The following is a 23,446-nucleotide window of genomic DNA, read 5'->3' as shown; positions in this document are numbered from 1 at the left end:
GTGCCACTTTAAGGTCCTATTAAATGTGCAGCTATAAATAATTGTTTAGCGAAACAAATAACTTCAGTTTTGGACGCCCCATAGTTACGAAATTATCGTCCCGTATCGTATTACGATTTATGATTTGCTAAGCAGCTGGAAAAACCGCAAAAGCAAAAAAAGGGAATTAATTAGGAAATGCTGTGTATTAAATTACAAAAGAAAGCAATAACAAGAAGGAGAAGCAAAACCAGCGGGTAGCAAATTAAACAATGGAAGGCAGCTGGACTTAAGACCCCAAAGAAAAGTCCTGGCCAAGTAAATGTAAAGGATTATTAAAATGATTTAAGCTCTTACTTTGGGGTCGATGCATTCATTCATTCAGCAACAGTAGGTCTTTGGAATTGCCCTGTTTCAAGCAAATCGCCAAAAATTTAGAGCATTGTTCTTCTCCCTCTCACTCTCTTTCTGTTTCACTTGAACTCTTTTTGCGGGCCAAAGTTGTCAGTTACCCGCCCATTTAGCTGCTTGCCTTATTGTCTCGAGTCAATAATTGAGATGAGGTCTGAGGGTGGCAGCGACCAAAACAAAAAAAAAAAACAAAGAAGCAAAATTCTAATTAAAAATCTTCCGGTATTTGGCATTTTATCTAAACAAGAAGATGCCGCACAGTCACTGAGTAGGACTCCAGATGGAGATGGAGATGGAGATGAAGCTGAAGCCAAGCGAAAGCAAAGTAACGACATGGGAAGGAAAAAAACAAATAATGAAAAACCAGGACCAGGAAAATGGGCGACACTTTCGCTAGAGAAGCAGCAGAGTCCTGATGTTGCCTTGCCGCTTCTTCTTCTACTTCTATGTGGCTGGCTGCTTGCATAAAAATAATGAAAAAGCTGCAAATTGGGTCAGCAAGAGTAGAAATTAAAAAGCCAAGGAGGAAAGCAAAGGAGACAACTTTAAGCATGGCCCTGTTATCATTTGCAATTAAACGCGTCGACACTTGGCCGGCAAAAAGTTTTTGTAAAAGAGCCGCCCCGAAAAAAAAAACAACGAAAATGTGGAACGCCAAAGAGCTGGGAAAACACAGAGCTAAAATGTAGAGTGAAAAGTTTAACAGGGCAGCAAGGGCAAAAAAAAAAAAACCTAATTCCTATAGCAAATTGGATGGTTTAGAAGCAGCTGTTTGAAGCTAACATAGCTAGATAGCAAAACTGTTGTAACTAAGTGAGTGAGTGAGTGTGCTGCGATGCTTGGGGTCTGGCGGCTTATCGCATCAGAACTTCAAGTGCCGTGGAATTTAAGAAATTGAATATTTAAATCCCAGCGTAAATCCAAAGAAGCGCCAAATTGCAAAAAAGGGTTCGGAGCCTGGAGCCACATGAAATATGCAAGCAGAGTAAACAACAAACAGGCAAAAAATAAGAAAAAACAGCAGAAATAGAAAAGCGAAATGAAAATTATCTATATATAATGCGAGTCGAAGCGAAGCTGTTGCGAAATTTGTTTTTCCAAAAATGAAATTGCTTTCAAATTTTTTGCCACATTTTTTTCTCTCTCTCTTCTTTACTTCACTTGCGGTGTCTCTTGTTTTCTTCTATTTTTTATTTTCGTTACGTGCGTGTGCATTGGAATTGAATTTCAAATTGTATTGGTATTGCTTTCAGAGTTGAATTGCGATTGCGAGTGTGAAATTGTTGAAGTCATAACGATATGGTTTATGGTTTACTCTTTTCTTTAGCCTCTTCATATATGGATTCGCTTTTTATGCAACTTGCAAGTTTTGCAATTGACTTTCTAAGACTATTTGCATGCAGTTGAAATATTTACAATACGAAAATCTAAAGTTTGCCTAGAACTAAAGCAGAAGTCATAGAAAAGTTCACTAACTAATCGAACACTGTTATCGATGGACAGTGTTGATCTGATTAATTTGCCATCGAACAACTGTATAACTTGGCTAATACATTTCAATATGAGCCGAACAGCAGTGTTTGAAAGTTTGAAGCTCGGCCCTTTTTTTAAGCACTTTGAAAATGTCTAATTTGCTGGCCATAAGCGGCTTATAGTCGCTCCTTTGACAGCACATCAAATAGCATTTCAAATACAGCATCGACAGTGCAGTTTTAAAGCCGTAGAGTGGTTTTGCCACTGTGTCTGTGTGTGTGTGGTTGTGTGTGTTGGCAGGTAGGTTCTTAGGTGCGCAATAAACCGCTTTCAACTCCACTCCGCCCTTCTCACTCTTCCCTTACCTCTAGGTAATCCCCCGCTAGCATCGAGCCCTTACCAATATTTGCTGTCCAATAACGATTCCGTATGAAATGACAGAACGTAACTCGGGCGAATGTTGGCAACATTTTGTCGCACGCTCCTCTCGAAAAATGCTGCCCCAAACTTGATGCATGTTGAATGCCACGCCATGCCATTCCATTCCCCATTTTGGTGTCCATAAAGCTCTGGGCCCACAAGTTGATTATTTTTTGACCATTTTTCTACGTATTTTTTTTTTTTAGTTTATTTTTCGTGTACGCTGAGTTTTGGGAATTATTATGTGGCCATTTTTGGTACGTTACGTTACTTTGCGTTACGTTGTGTCGTCGTGTCAAGAAGACACGTGTCCCCAGTCCCCAAAGTCTGGGGACGCCTCGTACATCAACGTTTCTTGTCTGGCAGTTTATGCGTTTGCCTTTAGAGAGCCAAATTGAAATGTGTCCCAAGGGCTGAGTCCCAACCTTACTCCCTCCCTGGCCGTCTATGCGCTACTTTAATAGTCGAACCCCACTCAAGATGTCCTTCAAATTTGTAAAGAGTTTAAAGCGTTTAAGGTTTAGGTCCCTTCCTGTATGCTGTGCACAAGAGAAGAAATGTAATTTAAATTCAAAATCATTTTGCTTGTAGTCGTATTATCAATGCCCCAAAAAGTATGCTACAATAATGGCTTATCGAAAGAGTGGGAAACGTATTTTGTCAGCTGGGCTTAAATCATAAGACTCTTAGACTATGCTCTGAGTGTGAGTGTGTGTGTGAGTGTGTGGCACATTATGTACTTGCCACACCACTTACAGACTTACTGCACACATGCACACACATAATCGTATGCATGTGTGGGGCCCTCTCTCTATATATAGTTGGCTTGACGCTTGACCTGGTTTACTTTTGATTGTACAATGTGCGAAAAGAGGAAGCGCTCCCTACGCTGCGCTGCACTGCGCTCCCTCTCTGTCTCTCTCTTGCTCTCTCTCTCACTCTCTCGCTGATAAGTAAACATAACTTTCCAATGTACAGTTACTGCAATATGTATGCGCTAGGCCTTGATGCATTCACTCGCTGCTGCTGTTGCTGCTGCTGCCAGTGTTTTTGGTACAGCCTCGCCACAGTTTGTGGCAAGGTCGTCCCAGGCGCCAGAACCTTGTGCTATATCAGCAATGTGCAACAAACGATGAAACAAAAAAAGAAACGAACAAAATAAAATACAAAAATTGGCAAGCAGCATGCATACACTACGAGTATTTCGTCAATTGGTTAGCCAAAGTGACCTAGTTACTTTGCTGCCCCGGCTTCTTTTTTGCCTTTTTACTTTGCATTGCATTGCATTCTGGGTCAACATGCGGGTCAGGCACGAGCAACACAATAGCAACGACAGCAACAACGACAACAGCCCCTATAAAAGTAGCCCCCAGTCAGAGCTTAATTGAAATAGATGAGCTGCCATCAAGCTGTCCTCTCTCGTACACACACAGAAATAATAATATAGCAGATAGCATTTACTTTCTGCGGGGCTGAACAGTTCTCTATAGTTCTGTCACTTAACTATAGCTGCCCAAGAAGTGTCTATCTCTCCTTCTTCTCCTGGCCAAGGTCACAACTGTCACAATTTCATATTTGATTCTAAGCCAATTACTTTGCTAGCTGCCCAGTTGGGTCTTTAAAGCATCATCAAAACCGCAACCCAACTTTGGGCACATTGATTAACCGACGAGCACAGTGGGCATAACAACAGGACGACCCATTCAAGCTCCATTTGGCAATTACCGCAGCAATAAAAGTCAATGGCAAATGCAAAGCTACTTGGCATACATATATATTCTATATATATACTTTAGCTATACTACGATTTTATTATCGCTGCCGCCCCCGCAAAAATTTACGTGTGTCAAATAATAATTTGAGCTTGCTTATCTTGCGTTGCGGGTGGGCACACCAAAAAACCCTTTTTTAGTTGCCAAAAAGTGTTGACAAAATTTACATTTCACAATTTACGCAAATTTTTATGTCATAATTGGATTTCCAGGCATTGTGTTTTTGTTGCAAGACTCTTCGTTGACGTCGTCGTCGACGTCGTTGTCGTTGGAGATGTGACAATGGCGTTGATAATCAGGCCTGTTTTTTTGCCCCGACTCTGACTCTGACTCTGTTGTGGAGCTTGGTCCATTAACTTGCGGTGAAAAGAGGGTTGCTTTAGTACGTTGGCCAAAAGGATGCCAACGTCGACGTCGTTGTCGTTTGCTTGCCACGTTTGCCTGCTTGTAATTCGAGCCTTTTCACTGATAAGCCATTTTATGTGAATGAGGCAAGTGAACGAGTGTGTGTGGCAAGAAGAAGATGATGATGGGGGGTGGAGATGTTGTGGTAAATTGAGTCCTACCGGATATTGTTGTCGCTTGGCACAGTCAACGACTCGTCTGTGCTGGACAGCACACAACAGAAAAGACACACAAACACAGATAGTGAGTGAGAGAGACAGAGTGACATCGACTTTGACTGCTATAACTTGCAGTTGATCAGCAACTCCTCAGTTTTCATATGCTGTCAAGGAAATCAAGCCAATTAAGAGCTGAAATTGAAATGAAATAATACTCCTTCCTTCTTTCGCTTACTTATCAAATAATTAATCCAACGGCAATGAAAATCTCTCATCGACTCTGACAGCTTAAGTTTCCTTCCCTGTGCATTTGAGAAAATAATAATGTTATTTAAATGTAATTTATTGAGTGTCCCATTTTATTGTCATGTCGCTTGTCTTGTGACTTGTCAAATTTGCGAAAATTTATATTACAGAAAATTGAAAGCATGACGCAGCTTTGTTTTATTACGTACAGAGTTTCCTTTGAGTTGCAATTTATGTGTCGGCGCACGTTGCAAAAGTGTTGCCTACTTTTAGGCAGCGTCAACAAATTCGTTATGCTTCCTCTTCTCCTCCATACACACTCAGTCGCTTTCTCGCTCTGGCGGCCATAAACAATTGTGCATGCAATTTGAAGCTTTGAGCTGGCAAACAATTTTCATTTCAAATGTGTTTTCGGTAACAACTTGAAGCACTCACGAACTTTTCACATAAATTTTGTATATATGAATGCGAAACTTGCCCCGCGTGTGTGTGTGTGTGTGTGTGGTGTATGTTGTGCGGGCAACCCTTAAGCTGAATTTCCAGCAAATTTTTGTCATGTCAACTCAGTCAGTTTTGTGCTTTTGTCTGTCCAGTGCGCTCTTGTTGTATTCATACACATGTGAATATGTGAATATGTTTGCAAATCGACGCCATTTTCATTGTCTTGCTTTCGCATACCCAAGCGCACACACACATGCACACACACACACACGCACAGCTGTTACTGTTAAAATCAACAACATGAATGAACACTCAACTCAGCTTCCATGTCGTTTTCGCGACATGCTCAATCATGTTAGCTACCCCTCTCGCTCTTTCCTACATTCTTTTCGTCTCCTCTCTCGCTCTTTTTCACTCCTGGCAACGCAACTTTCCTCGTTGACGTTCAGAAATGACAATTTCGCGTGCGATTGTCACATCAGTTATGTATGCATATGATATCTACATACACATATGCATGATCTCTCAACTTGTGTGTGTGTGTGTTGTGTGTGCTTGTGTGTAGACACACATTTCTGTCAGTTTGTCACTGTCGCCAGCGTCGCGTGTTTATTTATACGCAATCAAATTAAGTTTGAAGCGAATTTCCAGACGAGGGCGACAAATTGAGGTAATCATGTTTTATACTCATGTGTGAGCTCAGCTGAAAATCAAATAATCATACACACACACACCCCTAAAGTACACACACAGAGCGAGGGCGAACAAACTATTTAAGCAACAACATTTTGAAACCACATTGAGGCAAAACCCAAAAGCATTTTAGCTGGCGGCAATTATGTTACCTGTAAAACCAACCAAAGGCCTCAAAGCTCCCAAAAATTGTTGTTGAAAGCGTCAACCAATTGCCTCCCCCTCCGCCTTCTCTCTCTCTCTCTGCTGTCAGCCCTTTATGCTGCTGCTGTTTGGGTCTGTTATCATTTGATGTGACCCAATTTGCTTGGTCTGGGGTTTGCCTGCTGGGGTTGCGATAACGCTTTCGCTTGGTCCCATTTTGAACCGCATGCAAATAAGCCAGGCTACCAAAAATGTGGCTCAATCAATTGCATTTTCAGTTTGAATATAATATCTTAATATCTAGAAGCGAGCGAGAGATACGCTCTCTATTTGTATCTATATGTAAATCAAAGCGGGGCGGGAGGCGTTGCCTGGGGCATTTTTCGGTTGTCTCGGTAATGCAAATGACGAGCACACACAACACAACACAGAATACAGAGCAGAACACATAAGAAGTGTATTCCCCAGTTTTTCCCCTGGAGTGAAGATTGCCATGAGGCGCTTAAGCAGCTTTAATGGTGCGCATAAAATTGCCAGCTGGCCCGAGGATAATAAGGACAACGATTTGCGTTGCCTACTTTTGTGCGCTGCCTTTGACTTTTATGTCGTCAGCGCGCTGTGAAATATACGAGTATAAACGTCGCCGTGAGTGCAATTCGAATGTTGCTCCCAAAAAAAAAATTAAGCCTTATTAGAGCGAACAGAGTTTGCAAGAGTGTTTGTCTAAGCTTTTTACTTATTTTTACATATTTTATTTGCCTTTTGGGGGAAGGAACTGAATTCCTCAGCGAATATGAATGCCAGTGCAACCTGATGCTGAGTTGCCTTCTGCCACATTCACTTACACTCACTCACACTCACTTACTCTTGCATGAAGTGTGCTATTTATAGACTGTTATTCAGCCCGATTCTATGTAAAAGTCAATAATTTATGCTACATTCGCTTTTGGGCAAAACTTGGCAGTTAATGCGCTTCCATTGACCCAATTTCAACATCGTCGTCGTCGTCGTCGTCGTCGTCGTCGTCGGCTGCTGCTGCTGCAAATCAAAACAAACACACTTCCAGTGTGTCTCTCTTCTTAACCTGATTTCGTTGCTCTCGCTCTCTTATAGCCTATTTACATCGCTCTTTGGCCAAATGCGCGCGCAGTTGTTCGCTTTGTCTCTCTGTCACTGTTATTAGCCCGGCCGCTCTTTTTGGCCCAGTTATTTTTGCAAAGTTAACAGCCGCCGCTAACGCTTCTGCTGCTACTGCTGCTTCTGCTGACGCTTTTCATGTGACAGGGACAGGGACAGGGACACGGGAAACGTGCAACCCCCCAAAAGTGAAATACATAAATATAGCATGGCTATATACAGTTGACCCAATTCCGTGTTTGTCCTTTCCACAGCTGTTCTGGTTTCTGCTTTTTCGATTCTCCTCCGCTTCTGTTTCTGCTTCTGCTTCTGGCATTTTGGGTTTTTCGTTGCTGCTTTTTTTGGGGTATGGGGTTGTTTATGTTTGCGGCCCCCTTCCAAAAAAGAAAAAAATACACACAGAAAATGGAAAGCGAAATACCGAAAGCAGAGAAAACTTGTTATTTATACAAGGCACGTAAATGCGACTACATACATATTTATATATGAGAATGAGAAGAGAGAGAAAAGAGGGGGGTAGGAGGAGGCAGCGCTGTCAAGTGAAATGTTCATTGAATGTGAAGGCAATAGGAAATTATAAAAGCTGATAACGCAATTCACCGACAAGTGTATTAATTTCAAGCAAATAAATTGTAATTGTGTGCGTGAGCTTTTAAAGCTGTCAGTGCAATTCTTAAAGCTCAACTCACATGCATAGCGTGCATGTGAAAGCTCCGTTTAGAAGCATGAACAAAACATATTTATGTTGGCAATTAAAGTTAGATGCAAGATTAACGTAGTTCACGCACAACACAACAAAAGTTAAAGTTAAAGTCGAGGAGTACAGTTTGGCCTTATTTTTCGAGGGAAAAGCTAAAAGCGAAACTGAAACCGAAACTGAAAACATAAAGCAGGCGAAACTGAAACTGATGTAGTTTGCTGCTGGCAGCATAACGATGCCACTCAGCCCAGCGGTGATCCATAAAGCACACACACACACACACACATACACACACACACTTACACGGCATGTGAAACAAAAAGCATTTGCTGGATACAGGCAAGTGAAGTTAGAGCCGAAGGCAAACCGGGAATGCCACGTCAATTTCCTTCACTCTCTTTCTCTTTTGCCTTCTCCTTTCTCTCTCTCTCTCTCTCGCATCTGTGCTATCTCTGTTGCTCTGCTCTCTAACAAGATTTGTGTTATTCCTGCCATTTCCGCATACTCGTTTTACCTATTTATGCGCTCTGTTCAGGCTCCGTCAAATCAGGACACAGTGCGGTAGGAACAACGTTTGCTCTTTGTGTTCGATGGACGGGGGATGGAGAGGGGATGGATGGTTGCTTTCACTTTGAGTCGATAAAAGCGGAGTGAGGGGGTTGAAATGCCCAACTTCAGTTGGGCAGAGTTTTGCTTTCTTTCATTAGTAGTCAAGCGATTGCCCCGCCCACTGTAACTCATTAGACATGGCAACATAATTAACGCACACACAGCACAGCACAGCACAGCACACAGCACATAGCTTCTAATATCATTTAGTGTGCTGGATTTATGCAACTCGGCAGGTGGCATGCGGCAGGTGGCCAACAGCTAAGCGGATTGTTAGGCTGACCAGGGAAAAAAAACACTACGGCAATTGATAAGCTAAAACGATTTCCAACTTGCTGCTGTTGGCGCATTAATTAAAAATAATTGAAGCCAAAACGTTGCCACACACACGTTGCGTATACGCAACGTCGTCTTGATGAATTCCGAATTTAATCAAATTTTCGCTGCGCACATTTAGTTAACTGAAATGAATGCTCGGCGTTCACATCATATTAAAGTCACAGGCGGCATTAATATGCCAAACGCAAACTGCCAACTGCCAAAAATTCCCTCAAACTTGAATGCAAACATCTGCCACAAATGGCAACAATTGTTTAATATTATAGTATACATATATACATATGTGTGTGTGGAGTATATATGCGAGTATTTATGAGCAGGATATGCGCCATATCCTGCGCTCTGTTCGCTGGCCACAAACGAATTATGGCGCCCACTAATTGCACTGAGTTAAAACGAAAAATGTGTAGTAGACCTGCTGGCAGGCCCCAGGCAGTTAATGTAACACACACACTCACACACACACATACACACTCTCACACTCATCCACACACACTCACACTCGCACACACAACCACGTGCGTTAACAATTTACGCCGCTTATGTAGACCAAGTTATTTATGTTTATGATTACGTTGCGGTTGGCAGCTTTCGCTTTCGCTTTCCTGCTTTTCCTTTTCCCACCCTCCACTCTTCTCCCCTCAGAACTAGAGAGCAAACATTTCTAAAATTGGCCATACGTCATTAAGTTCTTTAAGCTGAGTGCTTTTCCTTTTTGGGGGCAAAGTCGACGAAATACTCAACAAATAAAGCTAGAGAACTTGACCTGCTTTTCAGTGGTAAATTCAGAACAACAAACAAGATTAGAAATAATGCGCATACGACGCGTTTGCCACACGAAATAATAATGCGGCAAGTAGTCGATTTAAATTTGCAAATTCTTTGGTAAACAAATCATTAATCAGTTGCCAATTAAATGACGAACTGCTGCATGCAACGCGTTGCAAGGACACAACTTGGCAAGGACGCGCAATAGTTAAACAAACAAAAAAGCGAAAAAAAAGAGAGAAGAAAGACAACAAACCAGTTGCCCCAAAAACTGGGTCAACAGTGCTGTCGACGTCGACGTTGTCGCCTAACCTTCAACATAAAGCGCAGCATAATTGCAGGCGCTAAAGGCCGCTAAAAATTGCAGAGCGCTCTCCTGTCTCTCTCGCTCTTTCACTCTTCCGCTCTCCTCTTTCGTGGTGAGAAGCGTGTCAAGGCGAAGAGCGTGGCATGTGGCATGGGTGTTGCATGCTGGTAGTTTGTGGTATTGCAAGGTGACCCAGTAAATAGGCTGGCAATACTTTTTCTTCTTCTATCGCATTTTATTTTTTGTTGTAGTGTGTTGCACAAAGACAAGGCAACGATGACGACGACGTCGACAGCGACGTCGGCGGCCTCTGTTATCAGTTGCAGCCGAGCTGAGTGCAGAGCCGGGAAACCGGAGCTCACTCGGCTTCGCTCGTTTGCCACACACAACCGAATCCTGGCCAGCCAAGCATCGCAGCCACGCAGCCAGGCATCGAGGCAGCCAGTTGCATTGTCCGCACCACCAACACAGTCGCATTTGGCACCGGCCCGGCACCGGTTCGTTCACTGGTCGCAACGAGATGCACGCAACCGCGCTCAACTATTACGTGGAACGCAGCGACTACGAGTCGTTTGGCGGCGGTGCCAGCGAAAGTGAAGCCAGCCCGGGCTGTCTATCATCGGCATCCTCATCCGTATCCGCATCCTCATCACGCAGCGGCACGCCTCCTCCTGACCCACCGCCTCCTAGTTCTGTACATCGCAAAGTACGCGCATTAAATCTTTGAAATCCCTTCATCATTTTCTTGGCACATTACAAAACTAATCCATTTATGATTCTTCTTCTCTTTGCTTGCAGTCGAAAAAATTCCGCTGTATCTGGAAGGGATGCGGCACCGTGGAGCTCACACAATTGAAAATTGAACGACACGTGAGGGACACACATTTGGGGTAAGTTCTGCAATAACAATACACAACAATAAAGTGATGAGAGAGTACCAGGAGGGGAGGGGAGAGCTCCGTGTGTCCTTTAAAATGCTCTGACATCGGTCAGAGCGCAACTACAACAATGAGCAGCAAGTGGCAGGGCCTTGACTTAGTGCAACAAAGCAACAACAGTTGCTGCAACAAAACAACAGTAATACCCTCTCAATACATAGCAAGAGCACGTCACAATTGTTTCCACAGTGGGGCAAACTTACGTTTCTTTGGATAGATATAAAGTTAATAGATCCCTTGAGTGGTGTTAAAGTTGAACTTGCAAGAAATTCTCTTATTAAAGAAGCATTTTGTTTAGTTCATTTTTAAAACTTAGTTACAGAAAGCAGTTTAGTTTAAAGTCAAAATAACTTTAAATAAAGTAAGTTTAACGAATTTAACATAATAAGCACTAAATACATGACCTGCTCAAGTATTTAGCATAATTCGCTTTGAAGACTTGTTGACACAAGCAAATTTAGTTTAAAGTTAAAGAACTTTCAATATTTATGACAATCAATAAAGAAAGTTCAGCAAATACAACATTTATGAGAGCATTATACTATTTACTCTGTACAAAGTGCTTAAAAGTATTTCAAATTCCGTGCTCGTTAGAAAAGTTTGTAAACTTTGCTACAAAAGTTTTGCTGGCATTACTTTGTCATTCAGCCCACTGTGCAGTCGGATTCGAGCAGTTTGAAAGTGGAACACTTGTACATAAGTCGATATGTGTGTACATAGAAACCAGGTCACACACACATACAGACGCACCCTCGCAGTCAGCGCAGCACACCTGCATTTTTAATACGAAGGGGCGCGAAAGGCGCTGGAGGCGTGGCAAACTCGAGCGCAACTTGCTGCGCGGGCAGCGACTGCGCTGCAAGTTTTTTGATTTTGATTCTGGCTTTTTGAGGCCAAGGTCCAAACTGTGGGTCGCAGCATTAAGCATTTGACATTTGCGAATGTTGAATGTTGTTTCCTATGTGTTTGTTTTTTCGCACACGATGGGGAAGGCGGCGAAGGCGGCAGGAAACGAGCGATGCGATGAGTTGATGACAGCTACAAATCCAACACAGAGAAAACTATGAGAAAAAGACAAAGTTGTTTAGTTTTTGAACTTGTTTTCAAATTGTTCATATTCATTTTTGTTTTTTGTTTTCTTTTTGCATATGTAAATGCATATGATGGGTATGTTGTAGTCGTATGTATAGAGGATTATAGTTGATACTTTGTAAATGTGTTGGTGGTGTTGTTGTTGTTGTTGATGGTGTTGTTATTGTTGTTGTTTGGTGTTGTTGTCGTTGGCAAAAACTATGCTAAAAAGTACAATGCACACACACTTATATATGGAAGTGTATAGATATATTTATGCTTGTATAATTATATATTACTATATATATATATGTATATATATTATACTATATATGTGTATACGTATATTTATAGTACTTAATATGTCAACTATGCGCTTGGCAGGCTGGTAGCGACGTAGGATCTCTATTGTGGTTTCAAGATATGCCAGGACAGAAACAAAGATAAATTTAAAATTGAATTTGAAAGGCGGACAAATAATAAGAGAACAGAACAGAGTTGGAAAATTGAAATTTTATAATCTCTCAGCACGACTATGATGCACACATATATGTAGTAGTATATATATATATATGCGTATAAATAATTGTAAACTTATCAACTAATTTCTATGAGCAATTCGTTATAATTTCCACAAAACAAAAACTAAGCATAACCATTTGAATATTTGACTTCTACACAAAACGTTTGTGTCGAGAATTGAAACTAGGTTCTACATTTTCGTTGAGGTACATGAAATAATTGAAATACAATTCATATTATTATACTTAACATAATATACATATATAGTTGTAGTTGTAGTTGTAGGTAGATACATGGGGCAAATTGAATATTATTTAATTTCTCTCTGTGTTTGGGGTGGATGATAATTGTTGTTGGATTTGGATTTGTTCAAAAGCTTTTGCAAACTGCAATTGGCATTAACTAATATGTAATAATAAACTTCCTGAAGCTGCAGTGTTTGCTCTCTACATTGATTATTATTATTATTATTAATATGATACTCGTATTACATAATAACATACATACGTTAAAAAAACACTAAATGCTATCTTGGGGGCTTGGGAAGTGGGGCTAAAATTAGCTTATCGATTATATATGCTGCTGTTCTAAACAACTACATACACATTATTAGTCTGCCTTTGTTGATTGTTGATGATCTATGCGATTTCTCATTGATTACTCTTCTTCTGCTTCTGCTTTCTTTCGACATTTACTTCTCTTCATTTATTCTCATTGCTAATGGCTAAATGGTTAATGGTTAATGGTGTTTCATCTCTTACAACATATTTCAAAGAACCTGGAACTTGGGGGGAACAACTGCTTGCAAAATAAATAAATTACAACATAAATTAAACATAAAAACAAAAGCATCTAAAATTCGGAATATCAAAACAAAAATCGAGACCCCATAAAATAATAAATACAATCTGCGATCTACTAAATTAGTTTGCAATCCAGGCATTAGCTAACAAGTTGTAGAAATTGTTGTCATCATCAGCAGCTGCAGCAGTAGCAAGTTGTTCCTAGTGCGGATGCATTAGACCATGGGTGATGTCCATGCCAGCATCTCCCATTCCATTAACAGACAGACTGCCATTCAGCATGCTAGTTGCTACACAAGAAGAGAGAGAAATTCGCTTAGTAAAAGATCATATTGAGTACCTTATAGTTTACCTACAATTACGATTGCCCTGCGTGGTGTCCATCGTAGTCCAATACTGCTCCGATGGGCTCTGAGTATTAGTCCCCGGCGGAGCTTGCACCGGCGCCCCCGTGTACCGAAAATACGGATTCTTCAAGTCCAAAGTATTGCTCGACGATATCAACGTGCCCTCGATGTGCAGATCGATGGTCACATCATACGATTGCCGACGATTGGCCTCCAACAGCACACGACCCGTCAACGTTTGGCCCTGCTTAATGAAGATGGGCATGGGCAGCAGACAACGCACTTGATACCAATGCGTCAAGGGTGCAATGGGCGAGGTGGACAGCCAGACGTGTTGACTGCTGCCGCTGAACTCAACATCGAACCAGAAAGCGAGTCCATGGCAGATTCCAGTCTGCATTATGTGAAACTCAAGCGGGATATCTAATAGAAGAAATCACTTTGTTAATACAAATCATAAATCGTTTCACTTGCTTTCTTTTCGTACCAATTACGTGCAAATCATCCTCTTTGTCGTTGAGAAAATCACACACATGTCGCACCGACTTTGCCATGCAGATGCGCATATCAAAAGTGTCCACGATTGGCTGACGGAAATACTCCTTCATGCCCTCCTTGTGCAGTGTGGTCAGATCGACGCCATGAAACGCCGATTGATACCAAAAGTTCGCCTTATTGTACTGCTCCAAGTACAGCGATTCATCCGAGAACGGTGCAATGTGCAAATCACCATGCGTTGGATACATTTTGCCATGTGGCTTCAACCATTTACGCGCATGCAAATACGTTTCGAGCATACGCTCATTATACAGCATATAACCCATGGGCTCCGAGATAATCACATCCACCTTCTCGGGCAATTCAATCTCCTCAATCTTGCCCGGGATCACTGAGATCTTGTGCTGCACATTATTCGATTCTACCAGCTGCTGAGCATATTGCGCCATATTCGATGCCTCAATGGCATATACTTTGGCAGCGCCAGCTTGCACAGCAAAGAAGGATAATATCCCCGAGCCGGCGCCCACATCGAGCACAACCTTATCCTGGAAATCAACCGAATTGCCAAGTATGGCACGTTGATACGTTGAGGTGCGCACATAATCCTGCATCATGTTCTGCTGTTGACTCAGATAGCCATAGAATTGAAAGTATTGCGAGGCCGAGGACTCTTCAGTTCGTTGCGAGAACACAGACTTGGGACGCAGGTGCTTCACATTCTCGACGACTTTGCGAAAGAGCAGCTGATCCTGATCACTGCTGAAGCGCAACACCAAATTCTCGGCATCCAGCGAGATGGCGTAACAACGTTTGCCGAGCTGTGCGGCATCCGTGTCCGCTGATATCATGTATTCCTTTAGCACACGTCCCAGATCATTATCTAAAAAGAGACAGAAAGAGAGGTAGAGTCAGTCAGGCAGGCAGTGTGCGAAAGAGAAGGGAGATAGTACCTAGCATGATGCGCAGCAAAACGCCTTGGGAATCGTAGCTGCAGCTGAGCGTACAGCTGCTCTTGTATATGTTGTTGAACTCCAGCTTCTGCTCATCGGAAATGGCGCTGATTACGACGCCCGTAAATTGGCAGTTGCTCAGCGGACAAAGCGCTGCAGCGACGCTGTTCGTGGCAGCGACAGCGACGTTGGCAGCGGCAGCACATTTATTGTTCTGCTCGGCGGCGACAGCGACTACGGCGCTGCTTGTGGACATTTTGCTTCTTTTTTTGTTTTTGCTTTTATATATTAGTGAGTTAAGGTTATTTTATTATTTTTATTTGGAGGGGGAAGTAATCACAATATTTTCGCGTTATAATTGACAATTGTAGACCGTGAGAAATGCACGCGGACGCCACACACACACACAGACACAACACATAAACGCACGCACACACACACACGCACACAGCAAGGGAGACAACACACACAGACGCTATAGAAGCGAGACTTGCGACGCGCAAATTTTTTTTTCTCTTTCCGAAAAAATTTTCCACAGCAAATTCGTTTGGTTTTGGTTTGGCAAGCGGTCGCGAGTACAGTGCACAGCACGTCGTTATGTTATGCGTTGTTAGTTGTAATGAAATCGACGTGCGTTTTGTGTCGCTTGTTTCGCGAAAATCGATTGATTTTTGTTGATTTCGTATTGATTTGACACAGAACGTGCGTGTTTTTTTTTTTGCAAACGTTGCTACAACCCTGCAGCTGTGTGGTTAGCGTTGTGGCGTGAATGGCAGCTGCGGTGTTGCCGTACGACCAGCGCGAGTGGCAACGCTGACGGCGCGCACAGCTGGCAACGCCAAGCAAGCGATATATTGCCAATGCACAGTCACGATGAGTGGTGAGCCTAAAGTATGCAATGCATGCAAAGTAAATATATATTTAATACGATTCGTAATAAAGTTAATCAAGTATAGAAAATTTAATATATTTTTTTTAATTTTTTGGGAGTGTTTATTAGATTGACTGTGAATAATTTGCACAAGTTGGTGCATTTGAAATTGCAATGCACGGACACCCTGTGCTGCACTTGGCGCGAGAAATAATAATTAAAACAAAAATATACGCAAATATAATATAAAAAAAAATATTAGCTCGAAATATTTTTGCGTGTGGAACATAATTAATTAATTATCAATGTAAATTAGTTGGGCAGATTTACTAAAATGATTGAATCTCTAGAATATTTGAAAATTAAATGCATAGTCACCCTGTGCTGCAAGTGGCGCGCAAAACAAACAACAAAACGAATGCAGTGAATTAATCGATGACATTATTTTTGGGCTTGCAGCAAAAAAGGCCAGACGCTCTGGCGACTCAGATTCCTGCAGTGAAAATGAGCACGAAGAGGAGTTCTACTACGACGAAGACGACGACGACGATGAGTCGACGATCAAAACGCCTAGTCCTGCGTCACCGCCCACGCTCAGCCACCGGGACATGGCGCGTCCGCCGCACGAGGATCCCGAATACCAAAGACAGATCGTTGGCAATTTCAAGTAAGTAATTGAAGAGAATTTTAATGAATAATGAATATACTAAATATGCTTTGTAATACAGACAAGGACGCGCTATGAATAACTATCACCACCTAACGCATCAGCAATCACAGCTACATCACAGCAACAGCGGCAGCAGCGGTGCTCATCACATCACCAGCACACAGCAGCAACAGTTGCAGAATAACAACACTAGCTGCATACCGACATCGCCGCTGGCGCATCACAATTACACTTGGTCATCGGCGGCTGCGATCACAGTGAGCGCTCCATCGGCGACATCCCACCACAGTAGCAGCAGCAACAGCGGCAACAGCAGCAACAACAACAGCCACCATAACCATCATCATCACCACAATTCGACGACACTCAATAAACACGCACGCTCATCATCGTCGCGTCCGTCCCACTCGACTGCGCCATATCCATCGCCGACATACGTCCATCACCATCACAATCACAGCTACAACAGTCACAGCAGCAACAGCAGCAGTGGCAGCGGCAACAGCAGTCCGGTCATACATAGCAATAGCAGTGCCAACAACATGTTGCAGCAATTGTCGCAACAGAATGTCACAGTGACGGCGCATCACACCAGCAATGGCCACACACAACAGCAGCAACAGCAGCAGCAGCAGCAGCAACACCACCTGTCTAGCGTGACAATCACGCCGAATTACCATCCGCCGCAGCAGCAACAGCAACAACATCATCATCAGCAGCAGCAACAACAACAGCATTTGCGCGGCCAGCAACAGACAACTGCCAGCAACAATCATGTTGCCAATTCCGGCCAACAACAACAACAACAGCAACACATGCCACTGCAACATGTGGCAGTGCAACAAACGGTGAGCGCTGCCAAGCACACGCCCAATTCACCAAATCGTCGCACGCGTGGCGAGAACAAGAAATGCCGCAAGGTCTATGGCATGGAGAAGCGAGAGCAATGGTGCACTCAATGCCGATGGAAGAAGGCTTGCAGTCGCTTCGGCGACTGAAAGCGACAGAAATCGTCGGCAGAGGCGGCAGCCCAAGCGTCGACGACACTGCGACAAGGCGACATCGCAAAGGCAGGAGCAACAGCAATAGCAACAGCAACACCATCAGCAGCACCATCAACAACAGCAGCAGCATCCACAACAGCAACATCTTCATCGACATCGACACCAGCAACAGCTGCTAAAATGACAACAACTGTGGTAAGATTGGCTGCCGAAGTGGCTGCTGGCAAACAGTTGCCAGCATCGCTGACTATCAAAACCAATCGACGCTATGGCGTCCACCACATACAACAACAACCACAACAGCAACAACCACACAAGTACAACGGCAGCAATTGCAATGCCAACAGCAACAATCACACTAACAATATCAATAGATTTACTCGCATCAAAAGTGTTGCTACCTCGGTGATTGTATCGCCAATTGGAGCAGCAACCAACAGTAGCAGCAGCAACAGGCCAACGCCCACCCCCTCGCCCACCGCCAACAGCAGCAGCAGTAGCAGCAACGAAGATGGAGGAGGAGGAGGAGGAGGAGGAGGTGCTAGCGACAACAGCAATGTTGCTGCAATTGCTGCCGCTGCCGCCTATGAGCAAGAACAGGTTGCTGCTGCCAAAGGGTTGCTGGCTTGGAGTCGAGCTGCAGCTGCAGGTCAGCAACAACAGCAGCAGCAACAGCAGCAACTGTTGCTGCAGTAACAACGATTAAATATAGTGAATGTTGTTGCTGTGCAATCAGATTGCTTCTGTTGTTATTGTCGTAAAGTGTTGTTGACAAAAACAAAACAAAAAACAAAAATGAAATGAAAATGAAAAATGGTCTCTTCTTATTTACTCTGCATTGAATTGTGCAAAAAACAAAGCAAAAACAAAAACAAAAACCTTAAACGTAATGGTATCTCTTTGTTGTTGTGCTGGTGTTGCCAACTGCCGTGCAAATGTTGCTAACATTTGCGCTGGGCAACATTTGCAATATACAATAATAATAATTACAAATAATAATAATTATAATTATAAACAGAAATAATTCATAATTATTATGCATAAATATACATATATATATATATACATACAATACAATACATATTTATTTTAAAACCTGACTTTGTTATTTCTTATGTTAAAAAACTAAACAACAAAAAAACAAATTCGTGGCAAACATTTTTCAGCTGCAATTCGTTTGGCCAGCAATTTTATATACATAGAGAAAAACAACAAAAAAAATGAAAGAAAATGAAAATGAAGATATGTTGAAAGTATAGAGATAAAAAAAGAAACAAAAAACAATGAAAAAGAAAACAAAACAAATCTTAAACAAATATACATCTGATTTTTTTTAGTTTGTAAGAATCTAGTAAATTTTTTCTTAGTATTAGTGCAATTTTTGTTCTTCTTCTTGCTCTAAAAAACAACAAAACAAAACAAAAAACAAAACGAACTCAACAAAAAGCAAAAACAAATCAAAATATTCAACAAATAACCAATACGTATATATAAATATATATATTCAAAGCATATTAATCAAGCATCAACTTCAAAGATAAACAAAAAGCGAAAAAAACTATTCATCTCTAAAAAAAAGAAAAAGAAAAGAAAAATAGTGAAATTACTTGTGTATAAATGAAAACAGAAAACAGTTAAACCAATTTTACATATACATGTGTATTCTTATGTATATGTGTGTGTGTAAGATCGCTAAGAATTAAGTATTAAGCAAGAGTTCATGAATACAAAAAACTGCAATACATAAATGAGTACTCATAAAAAAAAACAAAACTTAAAATAATGATGAACACAAGGAAAATCGCTGATTAAATATTATAGATAATAAACTTAAGAGAACACCACGCCCCCCATACATACATACATACACACATATATACATACTACATATATATTTATATATATATTTGCCGACCATCTATAGAACAATTATCCCCCCCAAAAACACACACAAAAGATAATGTAATATATATACCATATAAAGCAAAACTTTAATCTTAAATGTAGTAAAATTTAAAAAAAACAAAAACAAGAAACAAGAAACGAAATGCAATAGGCATAGGTAAAAACACAGATAAACAGATAAAGATACAGATACAGAGACAGTCAGATACAGAAACAAAAAAAAAGGAATACAACCGCAGACAGAATGAGAAAAAAAATATACATATTATCAAAATTGAAAATTAAAAATTGCAAAAACTTTGGAGCCAAGAAGAATAAATTATTTTTTGAAAGAAATGTTCAAATTTTATTTCGTTGTTAAGCTGATTATTTGCAAACCACAAAAACAAAAAGAAACAAGTCTATTAATTAATTTGTAATGTACCTACGACTAAAAAATCTAATATTTAGGACTTTAAAAACTGTTCGCGTTGTGCGACTATTGTGAATTGTTCAAATTACGGTATCAACAATGAAGATGATGATGATGACGTCACAAACAGCCCGAAATGAGGTTGAAGTTGTGGCAACCCCTTTCAGTTCTCGTGATCAACAAAACTCGATAACTCACGCGAGTATCGATATTACGGGAGTACATCTCTAGGAGATACACTCTCCCTCAATAAGTTTCGTCAGCTTCGTCCGCCGCCACTGCAGAGTCTTTGCCGCTTTCATCTCCCGATCATCTTTTAGTTTTAAATATAAGTATATAGTAATCAATAAATATAAGGCAAAGCAAATTGGTGACCCCGACGTGATCACTATATACACACGAGTACTGGTGCTTACAATGGCAAACAACGACGCCCCACAAGACGACGCCGAGGTTTTCACGATACCGTTACTCACGGTGTTGACGCAGTTATCAACCGTGTAGCTGTGAAAATACCGCCGTTTTGGCCCGAACACCCAGAATTATGGCTATCGCAAATCGAAGCCCAATTCGTTCTGGCGGGAATAACCTCGGACGAAACGAAATTTAACACAATCCTAGCGTCAATCGAAGCACCGGTGTTGGCCCGAATTGCCGACGCCATCGTCAACCAACCACGCACAGGCAAGTACGAAAATTTGAAATCGTGCATCCTGGAACGCTTCTGCGAAAGCGAACAAAAGAAAATCCAGAAGTTAATATCGGAGACCGACCTTGGTGACAAGCGCCCCACGCAACTGCTCAACGAGTTAAACGCACTAGCCGCAAACAAAGTTCAAGAATCTTTTCTGAAAGCACTGTGGCTGCAGCGCTTACCAACACAAGTGCAAGCGATCTTGCAAGCATCGGACGCCAGCCTAGCAAACTTAGCTAAGTTGGCAGATAAAGTGATGGAAGTCGGTGATTTTCATCAGGTACGCACCATCGACGCCAAGTCGGCGCCAACCAGCAGCGCCGTTTCCGACGATCGTCTAGACCGCATCGAACAACAAATCAACGCGCTCTCCAGAAACCTTTCTCGCAAGAACAGCTTGCGAACGGATCGCAACAGCGTCATAGCTGGAGACATGTGTTGGTACCACAGCAAATTTGGTAACGCCGCCAAGAAATGTCGCCAACCATGCTCTTTGCATCCGAACCAAAAACTAAATCAATCTTCGGATTCGGCGGACAAATTCGAAGAAGACCACAACACAATTGCCCGCCTCGCCATCAACGACAATTTCTCCAAAACACAGTTTCTCATCGATACCGGCGCCGACATTTCAGTGATGCCACCCTGCAAAACGCAAAACTATGCTCACTCCAAAGCTTCTTTTCGCCGCCAATGGCACGAAAATACAAACCTATGGAGAAAAACGCATAACATTGTCACTGGGATTGCGACGAAACTTCGTGTGGACTTTCGTGATAGCTGACGTCAACTGCGCTATCATCGGATCCGACTTTCTTCAACATTTTGACTTACTCGTCGATATGAAACGACGCAAACTCATCGATCGGGCTACGCTGCTGGAATCAAAATGTCACGCGCCCCAACGTAAAATCAACGCGGTTTTATCCTACGACACGAGTAACCAATACGCTACATTGCTTCACGAATATCGCGATCTCGCAACGATCAACTCGAACCGGCTGCCAGCAACATCCGAAGTAACGCACTTCATCTCGACCAACGGGCCGCCTACTCACGCCCGCGCCCGACGACTAGCGCCCGACAAACTCAAAGCTGCACAATCCGAGTTCTCCTACCTCATCGAGAAAGGAATATGCCGTCCCTCAAATAGCAACTGGTCCAGCCCTTTGCACTTGGTAAAGAAAGCAAATGGAGAGTGGCGTCCGTGCGGCGACTACCGAGCACTGAACAACGTAACCGTGCCGGATCGATATCCTATTCCGTACATACTGGATGTAACGAGCATCTTATACGGTAAGAAGATATTTTCGAAAATCGACCTGCAAAAAGCATATCACCAGATTCCTGTCGAACCACAAGATATTCCCAAAACAGCAATTATCACGCCTTTTGGGCTATTCGAATTTTGTTCATGACGTTCGGTCTGCGCAACGCAGCGCAAACTTTTCAACGTCACATAAACAACGTCATACAAGGCCTCGACTTCGTTTTTGCTTACATCGACGACATTTTGATCGCTTCAGAATCCGAGGCGCAGCACGAGATGCACCTCCGCACAATCCTCGACCGCCTTCGGAAGGCACATCTCACCGTAAACTTTGAGAAGTGCCAATTCGGTAAGACACAACTTACATTCCTGGGACACGACATCAGTCAGCACGGCTTAAAACCATCCGAAGCCAAAGTGGAAGCCATACGGCATTTTAAAAAACCGCTTATCGCTAAAGACCTAAAAAAGTTTCTGGGTATGATTAATTTCTATAGGCCGTTTATCCCACGAGCAGCCGAGAACCAGCACATACTCCAGACGCTGATCCAAGGCAATAAAAAGAACGACAAAACCCCGATACTTTGGTCTACAGAAGCCGACTACGCATTCACCGCCTGCAAGAACGAGCTTGCAAACGCTACGTTGTTGAATTACATGGCACCAAACTCACAATTAACTCTAACCACCGACGCGTCCGACGACGCTATGGGAGCCGTAGTACATCAGGTCATCAACGGGCAGACACAACCACTGGGATTCTTCTCCAGGAAATTCACATCGACGCAAAAGAAGTACAGCACCTACGATAGAGAACTGACTGCCATCTATCAGGCCGTTTTGCACTTCAAGTACGCACTGGAGGGCAGGAATTTCGTTATTTTCACCGACCACAAGCCGCTTATGTACGCCTTCAGTCAAAACAGCGAGAAAGCATCACCTCGACGCGCTCGGCAACTGGATTTTATCAGCCAATTCAGCACCGATATCCGGCACATCTCTGGAGAAGAAAACAACGTGGCTGATCTTCTCTCACGCATCGATGCCATCAAACACATAAACTTCGACGAGATGGCACTGGAACAGGAAAGCGATGCGGAACTACAATCGCTACTCAAGTCTGACGCCGAAAAACCCATCTCACTAACAAAATTGTCTCTTGCAGGCTCAAACAAACAATTGTACTGCCACGTCGCCAATAACCATACACGTCCGTTTGTGCCCAAATGCCTACGCCAAACCGTGGTTGAGGCCCTACATTCGCTGAGCCATCCGGGAGTTAAGGCAACAAACAAGTTGGTCGGAAAACACTACGTTTGGCCCCGCATGGCGAAGGATGTCGCTAAAATCGTACGCTCTTGTATCCCGTGCCAGAAGGCCAAAATCCAACGTCACACCAAATCGCCACTAGGAGAGTACACCGCCAGCGACACCCGTTTCGAACACATAAATATCGACATAGTCGGCCCGCTGCCTTCATCGAACG

The 23,446-nt window shown here is 42.5% G+C and overlaps 3 protein-coding genes and 1 long non-coding RNA gene across 5 annotated transcripts in view; 2 read left to right on the top strand and 2 right to left on the bottom strand.

The window, feature by feature from the left end:
- Nucleotides 1–23,446, top strand: part of LOC133839656 (metallothionein-3-like) — a 128,699-nt gene that overhangs the window by 61,492 nt on the left and 43,761 nt on the right. The gene's annotated exons all lie outside the window — the stretch shown is intronic.
- LOC133839657 (homeobox protein 5) overlaps nt 1–23,446 on the top strand; it is a 152,986-nt gene that overhangs the window by 128,272 nt on the left and 1,268 nt on the right. The window contains 3 exon segments of the mRNA XM_062271293.1: nt 10,801–10,892; nt 16,478–16,672; nt 16,734–20,146. Of these exon segments, the coding sequence (XP_062127277.1) occupies nt 10,801–10,892; nt 16,478–16,672; nt 16,734–18,375 (1,929 nt within the window). The 3' untranslated portion in view covers nt 18,376–20,146.
- On the bottom strand, nt 4,157–5,117 carry LOC133839658 (uncharacterized). 2 transcript variants are annotated; one of them, XR_009894117.1, is made up of 3 exons: nt 4,854–5,043; nt 4,622–4,782; nt 4,157–4,520 (listed from the first exon to the last, which is right to left on the bottom strand). It is a non-coding gene; the product is annotated as an uncharacterized LOC133839658 (long non-coding RNA). The 2 variants fall into 2 exon arrangements; XR_009894116.1 differs by having other exon boundaries at nt 4,157–4,782; nt 4,854–5,117.
- Nucleotides 12,062–15,901, bottom strand: LOC133839646 (histone-arginine methyltransferase CARMER). The gene is made up of 4 exons (XM_062271280.1): nt 15,135–15,901; nt 14,171–15,064; nt 13,693–14,106; nt 12,062–13,626 (listed from the first exon to the last, which is right to left on the bottom strand). Exons 1-4 carry the CDS (start codon nt 15,388–15,390, stop codon nt 13,538–13,540), a joined length of 1,653 nt encoding a protein of 550 aa, XP_062127264.1. The 5' UTR covers nt 15,391–15,901; the 3' UTR covers nt 12,062–13,537.

This window comes from Drosophila sulfurigaster, chromosome 2R (genome assembly GCF_023558435.1).
Source record: "Drosophila sulfurigaster albostrigata strain 15112-1811.04 chromosome 2R, ASM2355843v2, whole genome shotgun sequence".
Lineage (NCBI taxonomy): Eukaryota > Metazoa > Arthropoda > Insecta > Diptera > Drosophilidae > Drosophila > Drosophila sulfurigaster.
This window is presented reverse-complemented; position numbering and strand designations above follow the sequence as displayed.

Bases quoted from the DNA above. Each gene is read 5' to 3' on its own strand.
- LOC133839646 (XM_062271280.1), bottom strand. From the start codon at position 15,390: ATGTCCACAAGCAGCGCCGTAGTCGCTGTCGCCGCCGAGCAGAACAAT. The intron at 15,065-15,134 runs GTACTATCTCCC...GTCTCTTTTTAG, and splicing joins TTTGCTGCGCATCATGCTAG to ATAATGATCTGGGACGTGTG. The intron at 14,107-14,170 runs GTACGAAAAGAA...TTCTTCTATTAG, and splicing joins GGATGATTTGCACGTAATTG to ATATCCCGCTTGAGTTTCAC.